At 36.2% G+C, this 22,733-nt stretch overlaps 1 protein-coding gene across 1 annotated transcript in view; it reads left to right on the top strand.

Annotated features, from left to right (window-relative positions):
- Positions 1-239: 239 nt before the first annotated feature.
- Bem46 (abhydrolase domain containing 13-like protein Bem46) overlaps positions 240-22,733 on the top strand; it is a 29,258-nt gene continuing 6,764 nt past the window's right edge. Inside the window, exons 1-3 of the mRNA XM_081764955.1 lie at positions 240-833; positions 5,055-5,286; positions 22,020-22,213. Coding sequence (XP_081621081.1) covers positions 590-833; positions 5,055-5,286; positions 22,020-22,213 — 670 coding nt within the window. The 5' untranslated portion in view covers positions 240-589. The remainder of the gene's footprint in view (positions 834-5,054; positions 5,287-22,019; positions 22,214-22,733) is intronic.

Genomic DNA, 22,733 nt, shown 5'->3' on the forward strand with positions numbered 1-22,733 from the left:
TTAAAAAAGAATGACTTTCATTTAAATACAAGAATACAATAAATTAACGTGCAGTTTTACTATACGGATCCATAGTATAAGTAGTAGTATAGTACGAGTAAGAGTACTAGTAGTAGGAGCGGGTTAGAATAAGTCTGCAGGGCTTTGTTGGGTTCTGTTCTCGACATAAAATGGACAAATTAAAGACCTCCCCAAATTTCTCCATACATTTTGCAATCTGTGGATCCGTATAGGAAAAACTGCAAGAAAAATAATAAAATCAGTAACAAAAGAATATAATAGTGTAAACATTCGCGTTACTGATTATACGAATACGAATATGACGTAGAGTTGAGTAATCTAGAGAAGAGCGTTGAAAGTGAGCATTGATTTGCCCGAACACACGGAAAGAGAAAAAGAGATGGACGGAAAAGAAAGTTTACATTCGAGTGTGTAAATAATTTTTGTTATGTCGCGAACGCTGTGATACTCAATGCTCACGACACTATTGATACAGGTTTATTTTTCTGTTGTTGCTGATTGCTGGTGTAACCAATATCTGGAAAATAAATTGTGATGTGATAAGCAGAAGAGACATGTATACCCAGCCATGGCTGGGCCAGACTCAAGTGGGAAGAGCTGTACCAGTGAAAAACGACGCGAAAATGTGGTTATCGAAGGCTTGGGAATGGGTATCAATTTAGGAGGACACAGTGCCAAATTTTTACGCGTCGTAACTGGAGTAATTATGAGGTGCTGGGCTCTATCAGGTGCTGCTGTTCTTGCTTGCTTACTATTATACTGGGCATATGGTGGACTCCTTGCATTTTTTCTTCTGTGCTTCGCAACAACAGGTAAATATCAGAGAAGTTCCATTTGGTAAAAGGAACTGTTATCTAGCTATAATATTTGTAAAACAAAACTTAAATTTGTGAACGAAGTTAAATAATGGTGTTATCTATAATTTACTCTTGTACTATAATTTTACATGACTTAAGAACGTCAAGAAATGGAAGCTAAAATATGGCCTTTGTGCCCCAGAGTAGGTCCAACTTTTTCAGGCCGATTTTTTGGACAGTGTTTAGCAGAAGGGGTCCAGCTAGTTTTTCTAAAAAAAAAAAAAAAAAAAAAAAGGTAATAGTATACAACAGTGCCTCATGATCTGTGCGCGTGGATACTTCCTACAGTTGCACTACGTATAAAAATGATTTTATTACATTTAGAAGTAGTAAGAAGCATCCGCGTGCACGTGACATGCGATATGTTTCAAATCCCCCACATATACACTACGTACAAGGGCACATTATTATTCTTCGCATACCATAAAACACAACGAAACGCAACGCAAACCGACGTACATTTTATTTTATATTACTCAGTAATTAAATGAAAGTCGCATTTTTACCTCATTTTCAAGTTCCTATATCCTCAATGAATAATCCTTAAAAGACTGCACTTCGTGAGTCCTCGCTAAATGATGAGGCACTCTCGTATACTATATCAAAAAAAAAAAAGTTCGGTTGTTTCAATTCACATTAGGTTAGTTTAGCTTAGTTCAGGTTAGGTTAGGCTACTTTCGGTTAGGTTAGGTTACTTTATGTTAGATTATATTAGTGTAGGGGTCCAGTATAATTTTCGAAAAAATGGTGTAATTTCGCTTATTTCTATTAATATTAAATTAATTTAGGTTAGGTTATGTTAGGTGTAACTACCTGCATCTTCCATTTCTCCGGTATATTTTGTATTTATTACGTACTTCTGGACCCCGTCTGCAAAACATTTTTTGTTTTGTCATTTATGAGTAAATTCATTGTCATAACTGTAGGAAGTATTTTTAAAGAATTCCTCGGTGCACATTCACTTTAAGAGGACTACCGTTTTGCGTGTAAATAATGCGTCCGGAAATATGTAATGAAAATAACAGTGTAAAAAGCACAAACCAATTTGTACTAACTGTCCACTAAAAACCACGAATGCTATCAAATAGAGTCAGGGCAGGAGCGCGGAGGTGCGTCGGTAGGGAGCAGGCGCATCAGCGATGGTGGCTATGCGTGTAAACGAGGATGTCGTTAGAAACCCTGTCTTTCCTAATTTTGCACCAATATTTCTGTTGATAATTTTTGTCCTCGAAAAAAAGTATCATTCAGTGTTGACTTTTGCCTATGACATTTCACACCATGAACATGATGTTCAGATTTAAATATTTAACTATTCCTCCATTTCTTTATTTTCAATGCCTTCCTACATTTGCCACACTTTCTGTTAATTTCAATAATGCATGCCGCTCCACAAAACATATTTTTGCTTCGCCAACATTGGTTGTTATGTTACTCATATATATATATATATATATATATATATATATATATATATATATATATATATATATATATATATATATATTTGTATACCTTTCGAGTCCTTGTCTGGAGACGCAAATTGCATTATGTGACAATGTCGCAAGTAAAGAACCATAGATTAGATCTACCAATCTATCAAATAGTTATGTCGATTCTTTCCAAATGGCAGCTAAAGTCGAAATTGATTGACACTAGCATTACTTATTAGTGTAGCAATCGATTCAGCTGCTTGTTGTATTCGTAAAGTAATGCTAATGGCTCCAAGTTAATCTGCGACGTTGCCACATAGAGAAATTTTGATTCCCTATAGCTGCTGAAGGAGGCTTCGGAGAGCACACCATCATATAACAGTTTCGCTTTATTTTGAGCTGTAGAATAGTGCTCTGTGGTCCGTGGGCGTCATTTTTAGAACATCATTTATATACAGATTGACTGGTAATTGGATGCACTCCTTGCAGGGGGATATTCTACAAGTACTTTGGAACATTTTCACCTATATGAACCGGGGGTCGCAAATCAATAGTTTCTGAGTGATTTGTACATGTGTTATTTCTTTGAAATTTGCCTTTTAACGAGAGATGCGCGAGAAGCGTTCATCCTGACCCACATCCACATATCGTAGAGCGATGAAATTTTACGTGTGTAATCCTGCATACCTATGTAGTTCATGTGATAACGTACAGCTCGTAACTCTGCACCATTGATATGTTATAGGTCCGAACGTGAAGTAAGGTGCAGTGGTCCGAAATCTATGACTATACCTCAGAAAGCAGCGTGACAACATCACAGAAGTACTTGCCGGTAGGAAATGACTGCATGGTTGGAAAGAGGTGGAATGAAGAAGGTGTGCGGTCAAGAGAAAACGCGAACTATGACGAATTTCATACCCTGGCTCGTGCATCTCTCTGTGGCCAATATTCGAACAGTGAACGGGTGCGTTGGTTTCCAGGAGGCGGGCACCTTTATTCAACATGTCACGCTCTAGGATTTCACAGAATCCTGCAACGTACGCAGCAGTGAGGCATAGTATATCCTGGTAGTTGTAATACCCTTTGCCTAGAAAGCAAGTAATAATACCCCATGCTGATTGCAAATAAAATGGTCATCACTTGGATCGCTCAGAGTTGAACACGGACTTCCTTTGGTGATGATACGTCTGCACTCTGTCATTGATTTGACTAGGTTTTCCCTGGTTTTCTTCACTCCTACTAGGCGAAGGCAGGGATAGTATATTCTAGAAAGCCAGGGCCAGTTCCTGCCCAAATCCTTGATCCACGCAAAAGACTGATATGACGCCGGAGTTGGAGGTCCGAACCCTTTCTTGAGTCATTCCCTTGAATGAATAAATAAATAAATAGCAATCGAATATATGTCTTTAATGCAATATATTTTTGGGCCATTCAATTGTATTATCAAGAATGAATTTCTCGTAGAATAATTGAAACAACATAAATAAAGGAACATTACTCTAATAATAATCGAATGAATATCACGTGAAAGCACCATGAGTTAAACGATCAAGATTATAAACACCAACAATAACTGTTATATTGAATTACTTTTAACACGAGCAAGTTGATGAAAGACATATTACTAAAACAGAAGGTAAGAATATACTTTATATATAGTAGAAATCACTGACTTAGTCTAGACGATTGAGGGGGAGGGGAAAGACCTCCAATCCCCAAAAACATATAATGAATGGTAATATTATTAGTATTCTACTTATTTAACTATCAAAAATTACAAACTTCTCACAGCAAAGTCAACAACTACTTTCGTAACGTTCGTCCAACCTCGTTCGCAAGAGTCACATTAACAAATATGCAGTTCTTGTTGTCATATCTCGGCGTTTTACACTAAATTTACATAAGTAATATTGAAACCTACTAGTATCGCACACATTGAAGGTAGAAATAAAAACCTTTTGGATTAATATCCTTGCTCCTATTTCAGTGCCAAACAATCACCACACAATACAATCTGTTCTTACAGGAACTATTTAGAAACTCAAGACCCAAGCCAGTTTGTCACTGAAGACATAATTTGCATCCGATCCTTTTTCCAGATGGGGTAAAGACTGCACATTGGATTTATCTGTAACAGTTTGCGCATTGAGGATTATAGATATGGAGTAGAGAAAAGAAATTGCATTCGTACAGTTGCAAAAAAAATTATTGCAAATTTTTCTTGGATTGTACAAACTCATCTGTTGATTTTTTCAGGTATTGGTTCTGAAATAATTTCAGGAAAATAATGATAATTAGGATTTTCGGGAAATATAAAAGATTAGTAGTAGTTAATTTTAATTGAATATACCAGACTATATCCACGTTAAAATAAAATAACGGTGTATTCGTCGTCATGCTTAGTGGACGAGACAGCTGCATTGCAGTTGCAACATTACAGATTAAGTAGATGACGCACTTTGGTTCATGACTGACGTTTCTTAATCTTAATAAGCTTACCATCATAATTTAATTGGCGTATTTCGTTTACGAAAGTCAGTAAACTGTGTTGTTTTATGGGTTGTCGCACTGAGGGGTTTAATTTTAGAGGAATTTACTTCATATGTAAGAAGATTGATATTTCATTTAATAATAATGTTAAATTTTTCTTTGAACTATTATATGAACAATTCTCTGAAAGTTGGATATGAGGGATTTAAAAGTGCAAAATTTTCAATCAAAATCTTTTCATTATATTTCGTTTCAGGGATAATCTACCACACAGAAGACCAGTTACTTTTCCACCCAGAACAGCCATCACATTCGAGGGTTTTTGTGCCTGTTCCTTCCATGTTTGGTTTGCCTTATGAAAACATTTTTGTCCGTAGTATAGATGGGACAGTTCTACATCTATTTTTCATACGCCAGCCAGACTCAATTTCACGGAAAGTTCCCACGATTGTATTTTTCCACGGAAATGCTGGAAATATGGGTCACAGGTAACAAAGAGCAAGAAATCATTTGTTCCTATACATAAGGTAATATTAAAAAAAAAAAAAAAAAAAAAAAAAAAAAAAAAAAAAACGGATAGATTTAATCAGTTCGTAACAAATTTCTATATTTTTAATTAAGAGACCAAATTATTTTGAATTGTATCATAATGTTCAATATCAAATAAGACGTCGATACTCTGCGTATGAGCTTAGTTGTTTTGAAATCACTGACTCACCCTAAAATGAATACTTCTGAGTCATTATTTTATTCGAACCAGAAATATATAGCTCAGTACATAACAGAGACAGTTTAAATAAAGAAAAGAATGTGATCATGGACAGCTTTCTTAGATAACAATAGAATTTATATAATACTTATTTTCATAAAAAAAAAAATGAATACTGCAATTTCATTAGTCTAGTCATTCAACGAACGAAGAAATTGAAATATCATATAATTAAATAATACCTAGGTAGATAATATCGAAGTAGGTTATTATGGAAAAAAGTCATCCTGGCTGTATTCTGTTTCAATTTTTTTTTTTTTTTTTCTGATAAATTTGGTAACATATTTTGTCACCATCAGAGTCGATTTCTATATATATATATATATTGGGAAGCTTTAAAGTAAATGTGTCTCTTTGTCAGTATCAAAGAAAAGCTCCAAACGAAAATACAGAAATCCTGTAAGGATCCAAGCTAACTTTGGAGGGCGGACCCCCTCGGCGCCCATCATCAGGACACTGAGAAAGGATGGATTAATAAAATGTTTATTTCGGAAGGTAAAATTATAAGAAAGGAAAATACTTTTACATTAGTAAACTGAAATTATCGTATTTTTGAAATAGTCGTGGTCTGTTTTTAGTTGTAGTTTTATTACTTTAACGATACGATGCGATGTGTATCTGTTAACAGTAAGTAATATTCTTGTACTTTAAAACATCCAATAAAATACCCAAAATCTGGAAGCTGTTTCAAGTTACTTCACACCATTATTTTTAGCGCACCTAAAGAAATCTTACTGCTATATAAAAGATATGTCATTGAGAAAATTTTATTGAGCATGTTTTTTATGTATCAATAAAAATTTCTTTAGATGCGCTAAGAAAGATGTAAGGAGTGCCTCGAAATCGTCTGCAGATTTTGTGTTGTTTGGGCAGGTTTGAGAGTTTTTCTTACTGCTAGCTGTATTTTCGTTATTTGTATCCCATATAGTTTTCACTTTCTTAATCCATTGAATAACTAAGCTATGGAATAGAAGCAGGGTGGAAAAAAATCACTTTTGTTGATTTTTTTATTTAAATCGATTTTTTTGATTTAAATCAAATCTTTCTCCTCGCATAATACAAGTTGCAAACTCAAGAAAAAGCATTAGGAATTAGTATTAAATGTTAATTATGCCATTTAAGTGAAAGTATTGGGGTTGAATTTTGAATTATCCCAAATCGTTAACCTATATCAATCCCAAACAATGTTTCTTAACCCTTTTAAATTATGGCTCTTTTAAAGGGTAAATTATAAACTTTCAGTCAAGCAGCTACAGCATCATCCCTATTTATCCTAGGATAATGGTACATACATCACTCTCTTTAGAATTGAACAGCTTTTGAAACGGTAACATTCACATTTCCCTATCATGTCCCTGAAGCGGGAAATTTTGAGAGTAATCGTCGTTTTTTTTTTTTTTTTTTTTTTTTTTTTTAAATTTTGATCCCCTCTGGATTCCCCTGTGTTAACGCACAGATCTCAAAATCAACTGGGAAATACTAAGGGCTGTACTAAATGTGTATACAAAATTTCAAGCTTCTATCTTGAGTAGTAAGGGTGAGGAAACTATTTAACAATGAGCTAAGAACATTCCCACAATGTCCCAGATGACCCGGATGTAATATAAAAATTTCCTCAGACATCCCTATTTATCCTAGGATCATGATTTATACATTATTCTCTTCAGAATAAAACAAATTTTCAAACGATACTCTTCAAATGTCTCCATCATGTATCTGGAGCGGGTAAATCACGAAAAAAGGAATTTTCTGTTAAAAATATCTTTTTTCTTAAATTTTTACCTGTATGGACCCCTCTCCCTGTTTTAAGGCAGAGATCTGAAACAAATCTGAAAAATACTGAGGGGTCAACTGAGTAAATGTGCAAATTTCAATCTTGTAGGTGCAAAAGCAAGCCCGCGAAAAATAATATTCCCCAAATACCCCAGATTCCCGTATAAAACAAGATCTCAGGTGACAGTTTCCTAAGACATCCCTGTTTATCCTAGGAGCATAGTACGTACATCATTTTCTTCAGAATAGAACAGCCTTTCAAACGGTATCATTCGTATGTCTTCATCTGAGGCAGGAAAATCACGAAAAAAACTATTTTTTGTTTTTAAAAAGTCCTTTTTTAAAAACATTTTTGCCCCTCTGGACCCCGCTGTTTCCACGCAGAGATCTGAAAACATCTGAAAATTATTAAGGGGTGCACTGAACGAGTGTGCAAAATTTCAGTCTTCTGAATGCAAAATGTAGCCCGCCAATAATAATAATAATACGCATAACAAAAAATATCTTTTTAAATTTATGACGTCATCCCACACTATGCCTCAACGCAGAAAGGCGTGAAAGCATATGTAACATGTTCTAAAATGTCTCCAGTCTTGAAGAAAACGAAGTAAAAAGCCTTATTGGTACTTTTTTAATCGAATAATGAAGATTCTACCCTATCACCTAAAAATAGTTGATATAATTTAAAAGGTTAAGCATTAAGGAAAAGTACAATAACATTTATCAAAGTAACACTTTTTTTCACAAAAGTTACTGATATTTGGCAAGGGCCTATTTGTAAAAACTCAGAACTAGCTTGCGGCATGAAATACATAAATTTCGCCTGAAGTTATAAAATTAACCCCCCCCCCCCAAAAAAAAATAGAGGGGATAGGACCCTCTAAATACGCCCTATTATCTGGGAACAAACAAACAGACACGCACAAAAAAGAATTTTCGTCTTACACGTCGATGGTGATTTCCCCGTTGGAATAGTTAACGATTTTAAAACCCAAACCCAATGTTACGAAAAGAAGAAAGCAGGATTGTTCCGTTACCTGTTTAAAACGGGATTTTCCCTAATCATCCTCTGCATGATACTTGTTTTCATACTATAGTGTACATTTGAGTCTCATTGTATTATGATTATTAACTTCCATAATCGAAATAACAGAACAGAAACGGAATTTTACTTATTTTCACTTTAAATTAATTCACAGTATTTCAGAATTCGATTTAAATCAACTATTTTTATTAAAAAAATCAAGTGATTTAAATCAGACTGATTTAAATCAATCCACCCTGAATGGAAGTAACCAATTTTTGTGGTAAAATAAATATTATGTAATGCTATCATTAATAAAACTGTCCATGCCCATATTCTTTTCTTTATTTAAATTGCCTCAGTATGCATTGAAATCTGAATGTTTTGGTTCTAATAAAATAACGACTCAGAACTATTCCTTTCAGTGTACGATAATGGTTTGTTTAGAGCTTTTACTTAATTTATATTGTGTTTATGATAAAATGAATGCTTAAATAAGCCTGAAACTGCTGCTCCTTTCACGTTCGGGTCGGACGTGTTCTCTGATTTTTGTCATGTCACATTCACATATTGCTGACACCGGATGAAACGTTTCGATGTAGATAGTAATGTTTGGAGCCAGTCGTAATTTTCGTCGCTTCTATGACAGAGGGGCGTAAGTGACAGTTTTTTGAAAATACATTTTTTTTTCGCTCATTGAATCACTTATGTTACGTTCTTGCACCTGGCAAATTGATGTACGTTGATTCCCTGTAAAACATATTTACACTTCAAAGTTTGGAAGACGTAACAGAGTGTTCATGAACGTAAGTTGTTCATGACAGAAAGGCTTAAATTTACTTACGCCTTTATGTCAGAAAAATAATACTCACATTGCTGGAAATATATTTCTGAATATACATACAATGGATGGGCGTAAGTTGCATTCAGATCCGTATTAAAGCAATTGCGACTTCAAAAGAAGCCGCATTACCTCATATATTTTTTCTTTCAATTCCTATATTGTTGGCGGTGAATAAGTAAACTAAATGATGTTGCAGTTTGTGGCATTACTGGCTTTTCTTTAGTTTTGTAGTGTGTATGTATATCCTGTAGTTGAGATGAAGAAAGTGATCAGAATGGGCGGTGTTTCGCTATCTGATCAGAAAATATCCAGGCTTTTGGAGGAAGACAACTCTGGACACTCCATTACTGATAGCGTATCGTACGACAGTGCTGCCAACCCGCAATTTAAAGTGGACAAAGATGAAAGTATTTCAAGTGATGAAATGCTAATAGAAACAAACGTGGCCACAAAATCATCACGTGCATCCAAAGCAAGAAACATACCGTTGAATTCTTTGAACTGGAACAAAAAAATGAAGCTAAAATTAATCGTACTTTGGGTAAGAAGTACGTTACCAGTGCTGGCAAAATTCGTGAGGCTCGCAGTGTACGCAATGTTTCATGTAGATGCGTGTACAGTTGCAGACAAATTATCAGTGAAGAAAAACGTAAATTTGTACATCGTTTGTACTGGAAACTAGGAGACATTCATAGACAGAGAGATTATCTTCTGTATCACATGAAGCGAAGGTTAAAGTCACGCGGAAAACATAACACCACGTCCAGAAGGCAGTACACAGTTGACCATTATTTAACTATCGATGGGAAAATGATACAAGTTTGCAAGCAGTTTTTCCTTTGTACTCTTGACGTTAGTGATAAAGTGTGTCGTTTTGTTTTGCAGAAAGGGCTTTCTTCCCGAAGCACAGATCACGAGCTTCGAGCGAAACACAAACCGAAACACAATTTAACATCAGCAGCCAAAAATATTACAAAGGAGCATGTAGTATCGATGCCCCGAGTAGAATCTCATTATTGTCGATCTTCATCAACCTGGTATTACTATGTTGAGCCAGAACTGTCTTGGGAGAAGCTTTACAACCTTTATAAGGAATACTGCAGAGAGAAGAAAGTCTCACCTGAAAATGTAATAGGAAGTACTTCGTACTGAAAAATTCTGAAAGAAATGAATATCAAGATACACAAGCCGAAGAAAGATCAATGTAAAACTTGTGTCAGGTTTAAAAATTTGTCTTCTGAGGAAAAGGAAAGAGAGAAATTGGTTGAAGAACATTTGAAAAGAAAAGAAGCAAGATCAGAAAAACAAAAAGGCAAAGAAGAAGCAATAAAGGACGACACTCGTGTAGCTGTCTGCTTTAATCTCTAAAAAGTCTTGACAACGCCATCATGTAAAAAGGGTGTTTTGTATTATGTTCGTAAACTTAATGTTCACAACCTGACCATCTACAATCTAGCCACGCGCGAAAGTTTTTGTTACATGTGGGATGAAACAAGAAATAAGAGAGGTCCTGATGAAATTACCACTTGCATTCTAGTCTACTTGCGAGATTTACCTCCTGGAGTAAAGCAAATGACGATGTATTCAGACTGTTGTGGGCAGAATTTGAACAAGAAATTTGCAGCAATATGTATCTTTGTGGCCCATAATACAAGTGTAACCTGTATTGACCACAAGTTTCTTGAACCAGTACACACACAGATGGAAGCTGATTCCAAGCAGAGCGTCATAGAACGCGCAAAGAATAATATAGATGTTTATACACCTTCTGAGTGGTGTATAGTTGCTAAGATGGCAAGACGGAAGCTGCAGCCATTCTCGGTACATTCGATGACAACAGAAGATTTCTATAATTTTGATGCAGCAAAAAGCTATTATAAGTTAGCTACATTCAAAGATCAAAATGATGTTACTTTGTCATGGCAAAAGTTAAGGTGGCTGAGATTCTCACAAGACGAAAATAAGATTCTTTTCAAGGAAAGGATGGCAGAGCCTTTTAGAGAATCCTCACATTCAAGATCCTTAAGAACACCTGGAAAGAAATACAATCTTCGTCAGCTGTACTCAGGAGTGTTACCAATTTCAGAGGAAAAGATGAGTGATTTAATGAAATTCTGTAACACTAAAGTAATACCGCAAAGAGTATCACAACATTTTTGCAAGTCTCGTTACATTCGATGGCGCTAAGGACTACTTAGAGATTTCCTACTCGGACACTCAGTAAAAGCATTTGTGGGTAATCTGTAATCGCTAATGAAGATTGGAATTTAATCTTGTTATGGGTAAAGATCAATCAACACTATTGAATCTTACTATTGTATCTCTATGTGTGAAAAAAGTATTGAATTCTCTTTCGTTATCTTGGTTGTGTAAACAGAACGTGGTAAAGTCCAATCCAGAAAATTTACCTTCCTCTGATAGAAAAAGTACTGGCGGAAAGGACTGCTGTTATAATTATGTTTTTAATTTATTGTGTATAATCGGTAACTAATTTTATACTCTTTTTTTTTATTGCGTAAGTAAATAACACTGGTATGTAGAAATTCATTTAAGTACTTTGTTGGAAATAAATTGTTTATGACATAAGGGCGTATGTACGACACTAGCATGTAGATATTCAATAAAAAATGTTATGTATGAAAATGTACATGATAAAAGGCATAATAAATAACTTTTGACCTCTAAATATCAAAATAACACAAAAGATTTCAGTTTGCTCCCAATCTGAGAGAGTACCGAGAGATTCAAATTAAGCAAAATCTTTTTTCCTATCTCCTGTAAAAAAATTAAAAATGCAACTTACGCTCCACTGCCATGGAGGCGAGGATTTATGTAATTGATTTTTCGCTTTTAATAGGAGACTTAAGGCTAGATTTAAAATTATTCTTTGGGAAAACTTAACCAATATGGTCTGTTCACTTTTTTTCGTTTCTATAAACTTTGCGTTTTTGCAATTTATTAGCATGATAGCTACTCTGCTTTAAATTTCCACCATCAAGCGTTCCAGAAAAGTTGAAGGCTTATTAAATGCAATCATTTCGAACTCACTACGGTCGTCCTTATTCTTAACAAATAGATGGGGTATTTGAAGTACATTTGTTTTTGCATCTTGAAGAAATAATCAAGTCTCCCACTTCTTTCAGGTAGTATAAAAACTATTGAACTTTTTGCACACGAGATGACGTTTGTGTACCAAATCTCAAGGTATATGAATCGCAGCAGATCAGGCCTAACACCTTTGACAGCTAACGGTTTAAGCTAGTAGATGTGCAAATTGTTTTGGAATTCTTTTAGTTTAGACGGAAGATATTAAGAAATTAACTTGACGGGGGGCGTTAATGCATCCACCGGAAAGGTCGGACCTTGCACCGTCAAACTCATTTCGTTTGGTCTCTGCAGAACTCCCTGGATAGTGTTAAGTTAGTTTCAAAAGGTTTTTTTTTTTTTTTTTTTTTTTTTTTTTTTAAAAACTAGAAACCACAAAAGTTTATAACGGTAGGATTGTTGCCGAAAAACTGGCAGAAGCCCATGAACAAAATGGTGCATATGTTAATTTTTCATCTTTTACCTCCAAAAGCCTATTCTTTTTTAAACAACCTGATAATAAACGTATATATTAATAAAAGAACACACGCATTCCTATATATTTACATCTTGATATTTCAGTGATCAGTGTTAGCTATTCCCTGTTCAGCGTAAGCTCTAAACTATGATAAACAAAATATTTGTATCCTTTCGCTTGTTACAAATACAATTGGCTAGTGATGTATCACTCCCACTCCCGCACGAGAAGGAGCAAATTATACACATGCATTTTGACAATACTGTCTCGTGTTGTCCAGATACTTACAGCAGCAGCAAAAAAGAAAGAAAAAAACTCGAAAGATAAAACAAATATTTGAATTTCGCTGATAAACAATTGTTGCTTAGTGAGTAAAAGTTTACCTTGGTGTTTCACCACAACACTTACGGAAACGGGATTCATGTCAGACGTCTTTCAGACTTAAAAGCAGAACACGCCTCCACAGTTGAATTGGCGCCATAATTACTGCGCATGCTTAGTGTTTATTTCTATTGTTTGATTAGCCTTACTCGATTGCAGTATTATCAGATAATCCATACTATATTTTTGTCATTTATAATAATGTAGTAGTTTTATATGGATCTTCATAGTGAAAGTAATAATCAAATCATATGAACTATTTTGCGGAGGAGTACAAGCGTCGGTAGGCCAACAGCGAATCAGCGAGATTTAGTTTCACGTGGCTTTGTTTATCGCAGTTTAGAGCTTAGGCCGAACAGGGTTTAGTCAATAAAGACAATGTCAGTAGTTTCCTATACACACATGTGAAATATACTATCAGCAAGGAGATTTTATATATGCACAATGATTATTTCTTCAAGCTGTAAATCCAGTGTATTTCAAATATCTCCTCTGTTTATAATATATATACCTTTAGTGCTTTTTATTTATTCTGTAGGTAATATTTCAACTTTCAATGACTATGAAGTTAGTGTAGGTTAGTTGCTTTAGGAGAAAACTCAACCTGATCACATGCCGTAATATTTTTCTTATACTGCGGTTTTGTCCTGAATCTGTAGAAATTAAAAAGTACACTGAAGCATCGTACGTTGTTTTCTTAAGACCTAAATCTGTAGGATTATAGAGGAATATAATGAGTAAAAGAAAATATTTGAACTTCTAAACACTGATTCCAGTCTTCAAGAAGTCCTCCTCATTGTAGTCGGTGTTGTCAATTCCTTAGCCTGCCTAGGTTTCTTTAGATGTGTAAAGAATTCCTTATATTGAATCGTGCTATATATATATACAGTATATATATATAACTGTTCGATAGTTTATAATATTGTCTCATTGTTTGTCGAAAGTGCCTTTATTAGAATCATTCAAGTGGACCTAATAAGATAGTAATAGTAGTACATACGTACTAGACTCCACATAATAACTCTTCCGTTTTTAATTCCGTTTTCTGCAATAGATAGCGAGAGCGATTATTTTGGTCCAGTTCGGTAATGGAGTGAATCCGTTAAAATGTTTATGACTAATAACGATTTTGACGGTGGCTATCCATACACCATTTATTCATACAGGTGTGTCTGGAAACTAATGTCACCAAGTCTACAAGTATGAAAACAAGAACATTTATTTACATAATACAGCGGATTCTTTTTAATTCGAACTTGGATAATTCCGAGTTAAAAGCTTATTCCCCTTGAAAACTGTATTAAAAACAATGGTAAAAAAAGTCGTGGGTAAATCGAACATTTGAACCTCCTGTTTGGATAATTCGGAAGTATTTACAGTAGAAAAATTTGCAATGTTCGACAAATTGCAAATAAAACAATGTAATTTCAACTGCTTTTTATTTATCTGTTTCATCGTATCCAGAAGCGACCGTGGCAAAGATAAATTTTGTTGATACCTCCTCAGTTGGACTCCCTCCCGTTATAGAGAAACCCGCAGAAGATGGTTGGTACGCAACACATCTCTCCACCTCCTCAATAACCTGGAAGTGTCCATCCCTTCTGTAGAAATGTCAATGACCTTCGAGATATTTGTGCAATTCTTTTTAACTAAACTAAAACAGTGAGAAAAAGGTAAGCAGATTCGTTTGTGATCTATTGGCGTGCATTATGCACAATGTTGAATCCCGGCGCTCATTCTAATTCCTTACGAAAATGTGGTGCTTTATAGGTAAGGTGCATTGCATGTTAGTTTTTCATATACAGTACAGCTATTTTGTTCCCTTAATTTTACTTTAAAATGAAGAGTTTTTGGATAATTCGAATTTTTTCTTGTCCCCTTGGACTTCGAATTAAAGAGACTCCACTGTAATAATACCTGCACAGAAGAATTCTTTAAAATATTGTCCTTCTGGATCGGTACATTTTTCCAGCGGGATTTCCAGTCTGCGAAGGCATCCTGGAAGGCCTGTACAGGAAGTGTGTTAAAAGCCATTTCAGAAGCTGCTTTTACGTCGTCAATTGTTCTGTAACGATGTCCTTTCAGGGAGGATTTCAAACGCGAAAATAGAAAGTCTGGGAGCCAAGTCCGGACTGTACGGTGGCTGGAGCAGCGTTGTCACGTTATATTTGACTAGGTAGCTGCATCGCGACATGTACAAGGGACGAAACAGAAATTTATGAAACCTCCCATCCTTCATCTCCAAGCGCTCGGAGGCAACTGAGTAAGCACTTGCTCGATAGTTGACTTACACCACCACCAATTCCGACGTATAGAGAGAGTGTTGCAACATACAGTCTCTTCACAATAAATTGTATGACATTGCTTTTCAGACAGACCTTGTAAATGTACGTCTCGTGTAATTTTTAATCCTTATTATAAACGCTAGCCCATTTATTCATAAATGTAAATTTTGAGGATCCTCTTAGGTGTCCTTTGCAGAGTTTTATCTTGGTTTAATTTGGGTTCCTTAGTTTTTATGTCTTGTCTTATTTTAGAGCAAAGACGACTGTACTACATTCGACTGGTTTGTATTTATTAATCCTTAAACATTTGTGGAACACTTGAAAGATGAGAAATTTAAATGTCATACAATACTGTGTTGACTGCATTCAGTTAATTTTTAACTATCCACTTTCATTGTCTACATTGAAAATGTTACTGATCCCGTTGTTAATAAGCCGATAACTCCTAATAAAGGTATTTCTCCAAATATTTGACTTCGCTAGCTATAAATGTCGTTGATTGCGACTAATAGGGACTGCGGAGTGTTGGATTATGTAGATTGTGGCTACAAACTTGTCCTTTTTTATAAATCTAAATAGTTGAAAGTTTTTTTTTTTCTTTTTATTTCTATAGTAAATTCAATTTTTCTGGGAAGAGTTGTAATAGTTCATTAGTTTAATATATTTGGATCCCGTCGTCCAGACAGCGTAGGTACATAGTGTATTCTTCCATTTGTAGTATTTGAGATTCAAAATGATTAATAACATTGTCCATTACGCAGGAAACAAGGGGCTGCCCATCGTTATTTTTTTTTCCTGCTTATAAATTTGATTTTCAAAAATTAAGGCTGTTTGTTTCTAGGCGTTATTTTAAAACTTTTGTTGTAATATCAAATGTGTTTAAAATCATAGAATTTCAGGAATCTTAACCAGTTTTGTAGCTAACAGGGTAAATAACTTACAAATTATCAGCAAGAAAAATATTGAAATGGAGCACAACCAACACGAGTTCATTTTGTACGAAGTACAAGGTAACCAAAGAAGTTCGTGCCGTTTGTGATCGTTAGAAACAACAGACATACAGCACATGATACTCAGCGTTAGGTCTCAAAGTAATCTTTATCAACATCCATCGCCCTTTCCCAACGTTCTTTCAGCTGCGCAATGCCTTGGCGATAAAACTCGGGGTGGGGGGTGTCTTGGACACAGACACAAAGAAGTCTGTGAATGCGTACTGCAGATCTGCATCTTTGTCGAAGGATTTCTCACAGAGGTGGTTTTCGAGGGAATGGAACAGGTGGTAGTCTGGTGGCGCTAGGTACGGCGAGTGTGGTGGATGGCAGTGTTTCCCAACCAAGTCCCTGAATGGTATCCCTGATCCTCCTTGCCACACGTAGCCTCGTGCTGTTGCATTAACCAGCGCTGGCTCCTGCTCAATGCATGTTGTACCCCTTGCAACTGCTGCGAATATATGCCCAGACAGAAAATGCAGGTGGTTTACAGGCGCCTGTGAAACATGTATTTGGTCTAGGAATTAATTCGTGCGGGTGGACAAGAGATGGCGCAACGAACGGAGCGTCCCACAGTTCCGTGTATCCACACATGTGTTGCAAACCCCTGTCATCGCGTATCGTTCGTAGTATAGGGCAGTGGATTAAAGCGTCAACAACACCAGTTTGTAGTTAAGTGAACATGGCGCAATTTGTGCCTGATAAAGTGTTTTTGCGGGGTGTCCTGCTGCATTACTTTAACATGCAGAAAAGTGCGACTGAAAGTCATCGTATTTTGGTGGAAGTGTATGGTGACCATGCTCTAGCTGAGCGAACGTGTCAGAAGTGGTTTGCACGGTTTAGAAGTGGTGATTTCGGCTTGGCAGACCAAGAGCGAGCTGGACAGCCAAAAAAAATTCAAGACGAAGAATTGACAGCATTGCTCGAGCAGGATTCGTGTCAAACGCAGGAACAACTTGCAGCAGCATTAGGCGTTGATCAAACAACAGTCTCCAAACGCTTGAAAGCCATGGGAATGATTCAAAAGATGTCACATTGGGTTCCACATGAATTGAAAGACAGAGACGTTGAAAGACGAAAAACCATTTGCGAATTGCTGCTTCAACGACAGAGCAGAAAGGGGTTTCTGCATCGAATTATTACGGGTGATGAGAAGTGGATCCATTACGAGAACCCTAAACGAAAAAAGGCCTGGGTGAAACCAGGTGAACCAGGTCCATCACATCCAAAACGAGATATTCACTGTGCAAAGGTTATGCTGTGCATATGGTGGGATATGAAAGGTGTGGTGTACTATGAGCTGCTGCAACCGGGTGAAACTATGAATGGAGAACGTTATCGACGACAATTAATGCGTTTGAAGCAAGCTCTGGCCAGAACACGACCAGAATGGGAGAACAGACATGATAAACTTATTGTTCAATATGATAACGCTCGCCCACATGTCGCAAAACCGGTCAAAAACTATTTAGAAAATGTCGGATGGGAAGTTTTACCCCACCCGCCGTATTCACCAGACGTTGCTCCTTCGGACTACTACTTGTTCGATTGCATGAACAACGATTTGATTGGACAGCAGTTTACTTCTTCAGAAGCTATCGAAACATGGGTCTCTGACTGGATCGCTTCCAAGGATGAGGACTTCTTTCGCCACGGAATCCGTACATTGCCTGACAGATGGGCGAAAGTGGTGGCTAGCGATGGACAATATTTTTCTTAAGGTATTTATGTATTTTGTGTTTGTACTACAGCTTCAATGTGTGCGTACCAACCGCACGAATTAATTCCTAGACCAAATATAAACAGGAATATTTTTACAGGCGCCTGTGCATGCGCCTGAGACTGGAGCACTTTTAAACGCATGTGACAGGTATCGATTTTTTTAACGATCATTGCATGTTCATTTCACGGAAACAGGTAGTTTTCATGTTGATAGGGTTGCAACCTTGCAACGTGAAAAATGCGTGTAAACAACATGTAGAGAGTGGAAAAACAATGTACGTAACCGGCATATTCCATGTAGTTGACATATACGTTACCTCATGAGAATCTGACAACAGCTGCTTTTCATTTGATAAAAATGTAATTGACATGTTAAATACATGTGAAATACAGGTGTTAGTGAATTATTGGGCGTGTTAGCGGAATATACATGTAAAGTACATCGCATTAAGTACTATACATGTCTCAGGACCTTGCATATGTGCATGACAAACTGGAGACTTGGTGCCTGAATATTACATGTTTCCTATACCGTAACATTAATGATTCACTCCAATCAACCTTGTTCATTGCATGCACCTGTTTAACCCTTTTATTGGCAATCATGATCTTTGCATTTTCCGTTTACTTGCACATTGCCTGTGCATTGCATATAGGTGGGTTCACACTTCGCCATGGACACGGAGATAAAACAGGCAGTGTATTCAGGTGTAATCCCATGTATTATACATGTGTCAGAACCTTGCATAGCGAATGTCGAATTGAAGACTTGTGCCTGAATATTGCATGTCTCCTATGCCTATAACGTGAATGTTTAGATCCAATCCACCTTGTTCACCACACGTATCTGTTGCATCTATTTATTGGCAATCATGATCATTGCATGTTCCCGTTCACCTGTACATTGCTTGTACACTGCACGTAGGAGAGTTACACACTTCGCATGTACACAAAAATGATAAATGTAAAGTAACATTCTACACCATGCGTTTTCCATGCTATACGCTAATACATGGAGTTTACATGTAATGCGAATGCCACACATGTATATTACATGTTGAAAAACAGGCACCTTCCTTGTACTTTTCATTCTTACTGTATTGCGAATCTTATCAACAATCCATTCAAGGTACTTTACATGCACATATTCCCTCCATTTACTTGCATGTGAGTGACTACGAGTACATTGCATGTTCTCATTTTAATGTACAGGCTCTGTACAACGCGTGTATCTGTGCAAAATTTCCAACAGAAGCTTAATACTTTTTCAACATGCATATCACCTGAAGACAATGTGCCTGTAATATTTTCTTTACATGTGTTTTCGCCGAAACAGGCGCCTGTATAATGCCTGTCAAAATCTGGCAGGCTTTTACAGGCAGTTCCATGTACAAAACATTGCATGTTTCCTCAAAAATTTTCATAATAGTGTCCATAGTAATGGTGTGGTCTTGTGCCATTAGCTCGTAAGGGATTATTTGGTGACTGGTTCATCAGACACAGAGCATGACTTTGCGTAGGAGAAGAGGTGGTGTTGAGAAGTGAAGCATAGGGTCACGTGGTGACAACAATGTCTGGTGCGCTAAAGAGGCTGGGGTAATATTGAACTTATTTTCATCACCCGTGAACATCTGAATAAATATGGGTATGTTGCGGTGCCGAGACAGCAACGACAAACAGTTTGTCATTCGTGGTCCTTTGTAGGTTGATTACAATGTGCGGGGTACTCTCTTCCTCAACTTGTACACTTTCTCAATGCGGTGCAGGAGAAGTCTTAACTGTTTCCGCGGAAACCGGGAAGCGTTTGGCAAGTACACTACACACGTTTAAGTGTTATCCTCTTCTATTTCTGCCTTCTGGACCTCGTCAACCAACACCTGTGGTCGCCCATTTCGGAGTTCATCACAAAAGCTCATTTTTTAAGCTGAATTTCGGAACCACTGCTTGACGGTGCGTTTGTTCACGACCCCCCCCCCCCCTTCCCAAATGTCTGACATATTCGACGACTTGATGCAGCTGCTGGCAGGCCCATCTTAACTTCATATGGCAAAGAACTGCGAACAAGTTGGTTCGATACGTCCATTTCTCTTCCACATTGAGAGAGCTATGATTGTTGTGTGTGTAATGTGCTTATATTGGTGTAGGTCAATAATTACAGTAACCTTTATCGCTTTCCCGGTGCGTTTGTCATTTCGTTTCCTCTGCGAACGCTTCGTCAAATGGGACGTCAAAAATTGCAAAAACTTCTTTGGTTGCCTTGTAGTTATTTTATTAAAATATTAAGGAATTTGAAAGTTTTGCTGTTCATTTCTTTTCTTATCTGGTGATAATTAAGTGACGATGGATTGTGCGTAAAATTTTTACAGTCTTAAACACAATCAGGTAATAGCTTATATTGTAATTTTGTTACGACTATATTATACGTATGAACTACGAAGACATTTAGTTAAGATTCTTGTTCCTGTAGTCAAATGTTCCTTTCGATTCCATGGCCAGCTATACAACTGGTTAATTGATTGTAATTTAACACCCATTTTCTGTCTTAAGACTATATGAGATGGGACCCCACTAGCCACGAAGAGGTTTTCGTTCAACCGGGATCTCTAGAGTACCACAAAGATCAAAATTTAGGTGTCCTCTTCAAAAGTAATAATGCAAATGAGGCAGATGGGGCAATGCGCATCCAAAGTACTTTAGTGTCTAATACTTTGATCATGATATGATGGATTTCGCATTAATACGAACAGTTACAAGAGATTGATTTTTTTTTCAAAAGCCTTGCTTTCGAAAAACACCGTCGAAAAGTAACTTCCGCATTTGTATAGATGGTTTTTAGTAGATATGAAGATCATAATGGCGTTTACAACAATTTGATATCTCAAACCGTTTTGGAGATATGAAGAAAACTGTTCAGGTTTGCAAAACTGCTTAAAATGATTGTAATTACACCTAACAAAAAGCATTATTGTAATGTCATAGAACCAAAATAAATTTTTAAAAAATGTTTTTAAAAGTTCCCAGAAATTCGTTATTTTAAGCAATATATCGAAATTTTAAAATTTATTTCATATCTTCGCATTACTGTAAACGGCATTATGATTTTTGTTTATTGGAAATCATGTACTAAACCATTCAATATGATACTTACCTAATCACTTTTTCGAAATAAAGGCCCTGAAAAAAAATGTCAGATTTTCAATTCTTTGTAATTTTGTTTCTACCTGTTCGAATTACGTCATATAATGACCGTAGTATTCGACATTAACTACTTCAGATGTGGAACATTTCGTTTGTCTTATCTGTTGTGGAACCCCCCAAAATGTGGTTGTTTTTCTATGTTGTGATACTAGCATTATTAGTGCTCAACACTGCATAACAAGTGTAAAATTGTATGTTTTCTTTTTACAAATAGAAATTTGTAATAATCTGACATAGTGGCATTTGTAAAAATACAACTTTATGTTGGGCTGACAACACTGTTATATTTGTGGTATTACAGAGTATGCCACACAATGTTCCTCTACTGATATTTGCATGCTAAGGAAGTGTTGTTGTATTATATGTGGTCTGAAGTAGAATATTTTCATTGTATTTCAAGGAGGTTATTGAGTATCGATCGTCACTTCTTTGCACTTTCAATAAGCAGTACAAAAATGGTGAGTAAGCCTACTGTTCATTAAAATAATAATAACAAAAACAAACAAAAGCTCGATGAATGCTAAAAAAAATACTATTGGGAGAGGGGAGAAAAAGAATTTTGTACTTTTTTTTGATAGTTTATCAACTGTGTATTAGAAACCTTAAGCTTTCTGGAAACTTGGAGAAATCAGTAAACTAATATCCCATTCTTACGTATGTTATTGTTATTACAGGCTGCAGAACGCGGTAGGGTTGTATCAGAACTTGAAGTGCAATCTATTGATGCTAGAGTATAGAGGTTATGGGTTATCTCAAGGATCTCCATCTGAGGGAGGACTCCGTATGGATGCATGTACAGCACTGGATTTTCTTTCGTCTCGAAAGGATATCAATCACAGTGAAATTGTGGTGTTTGGAAGGTCGTTAGGTAAACTTACTTGCTTACTAATTCTTTGTGCTGGGAGTGGTTGAATACAAACTTCAAGAGTGATAAAATATATGGCTGTTCAGTGAATGGACAGAGTAGCGTAATGGTTAATACATCAGCATGGTAGCCCAGCGTCTCAGGTTCGAATCTTGGCCCAATCGTACACCTTTTCTCTCTTTATATATATATCTTGAAGTTCAAATAAATTATGCTGCAATAAGGTTGCGACATAAGTTTATCTGTGTACACAGATTGGAATAAATCTAAATTCATTTATTTAACCTAGAAAAATTAATATATGGAAAATGATAACCTATTCGATTAATTTAAAAGATTAGTATTTTGAACTAGCCAATTGGATTTTCCAGCATCATTTGCTTCTGGTGGGTTTCAAAGAAATGTGCTCATATGGAACTTAGAGTGGTTATGTTTTGTATTGACTTATAAACGGTATAATGAAAGAGACAATTGTATTTTGTTTCAAACTTTGAAGAGTAAGTAAATCAAAGGTAAGGATATA

Source organism: Thermobia domestica, chromosome 7 (assembly GCF_964235325.1).
Source record: "Thermobia domestica chromosome 7, izTheDome1.hap1.1, whole genome shotgun sequence".
NCBI classification, from domain to species: domain Eukaryota; kingdom Metazoa; phylum Arthropoda; class Insecta; order Zygentoma; family Lepismatidae; genus Thermobia; species Thermobia domestica.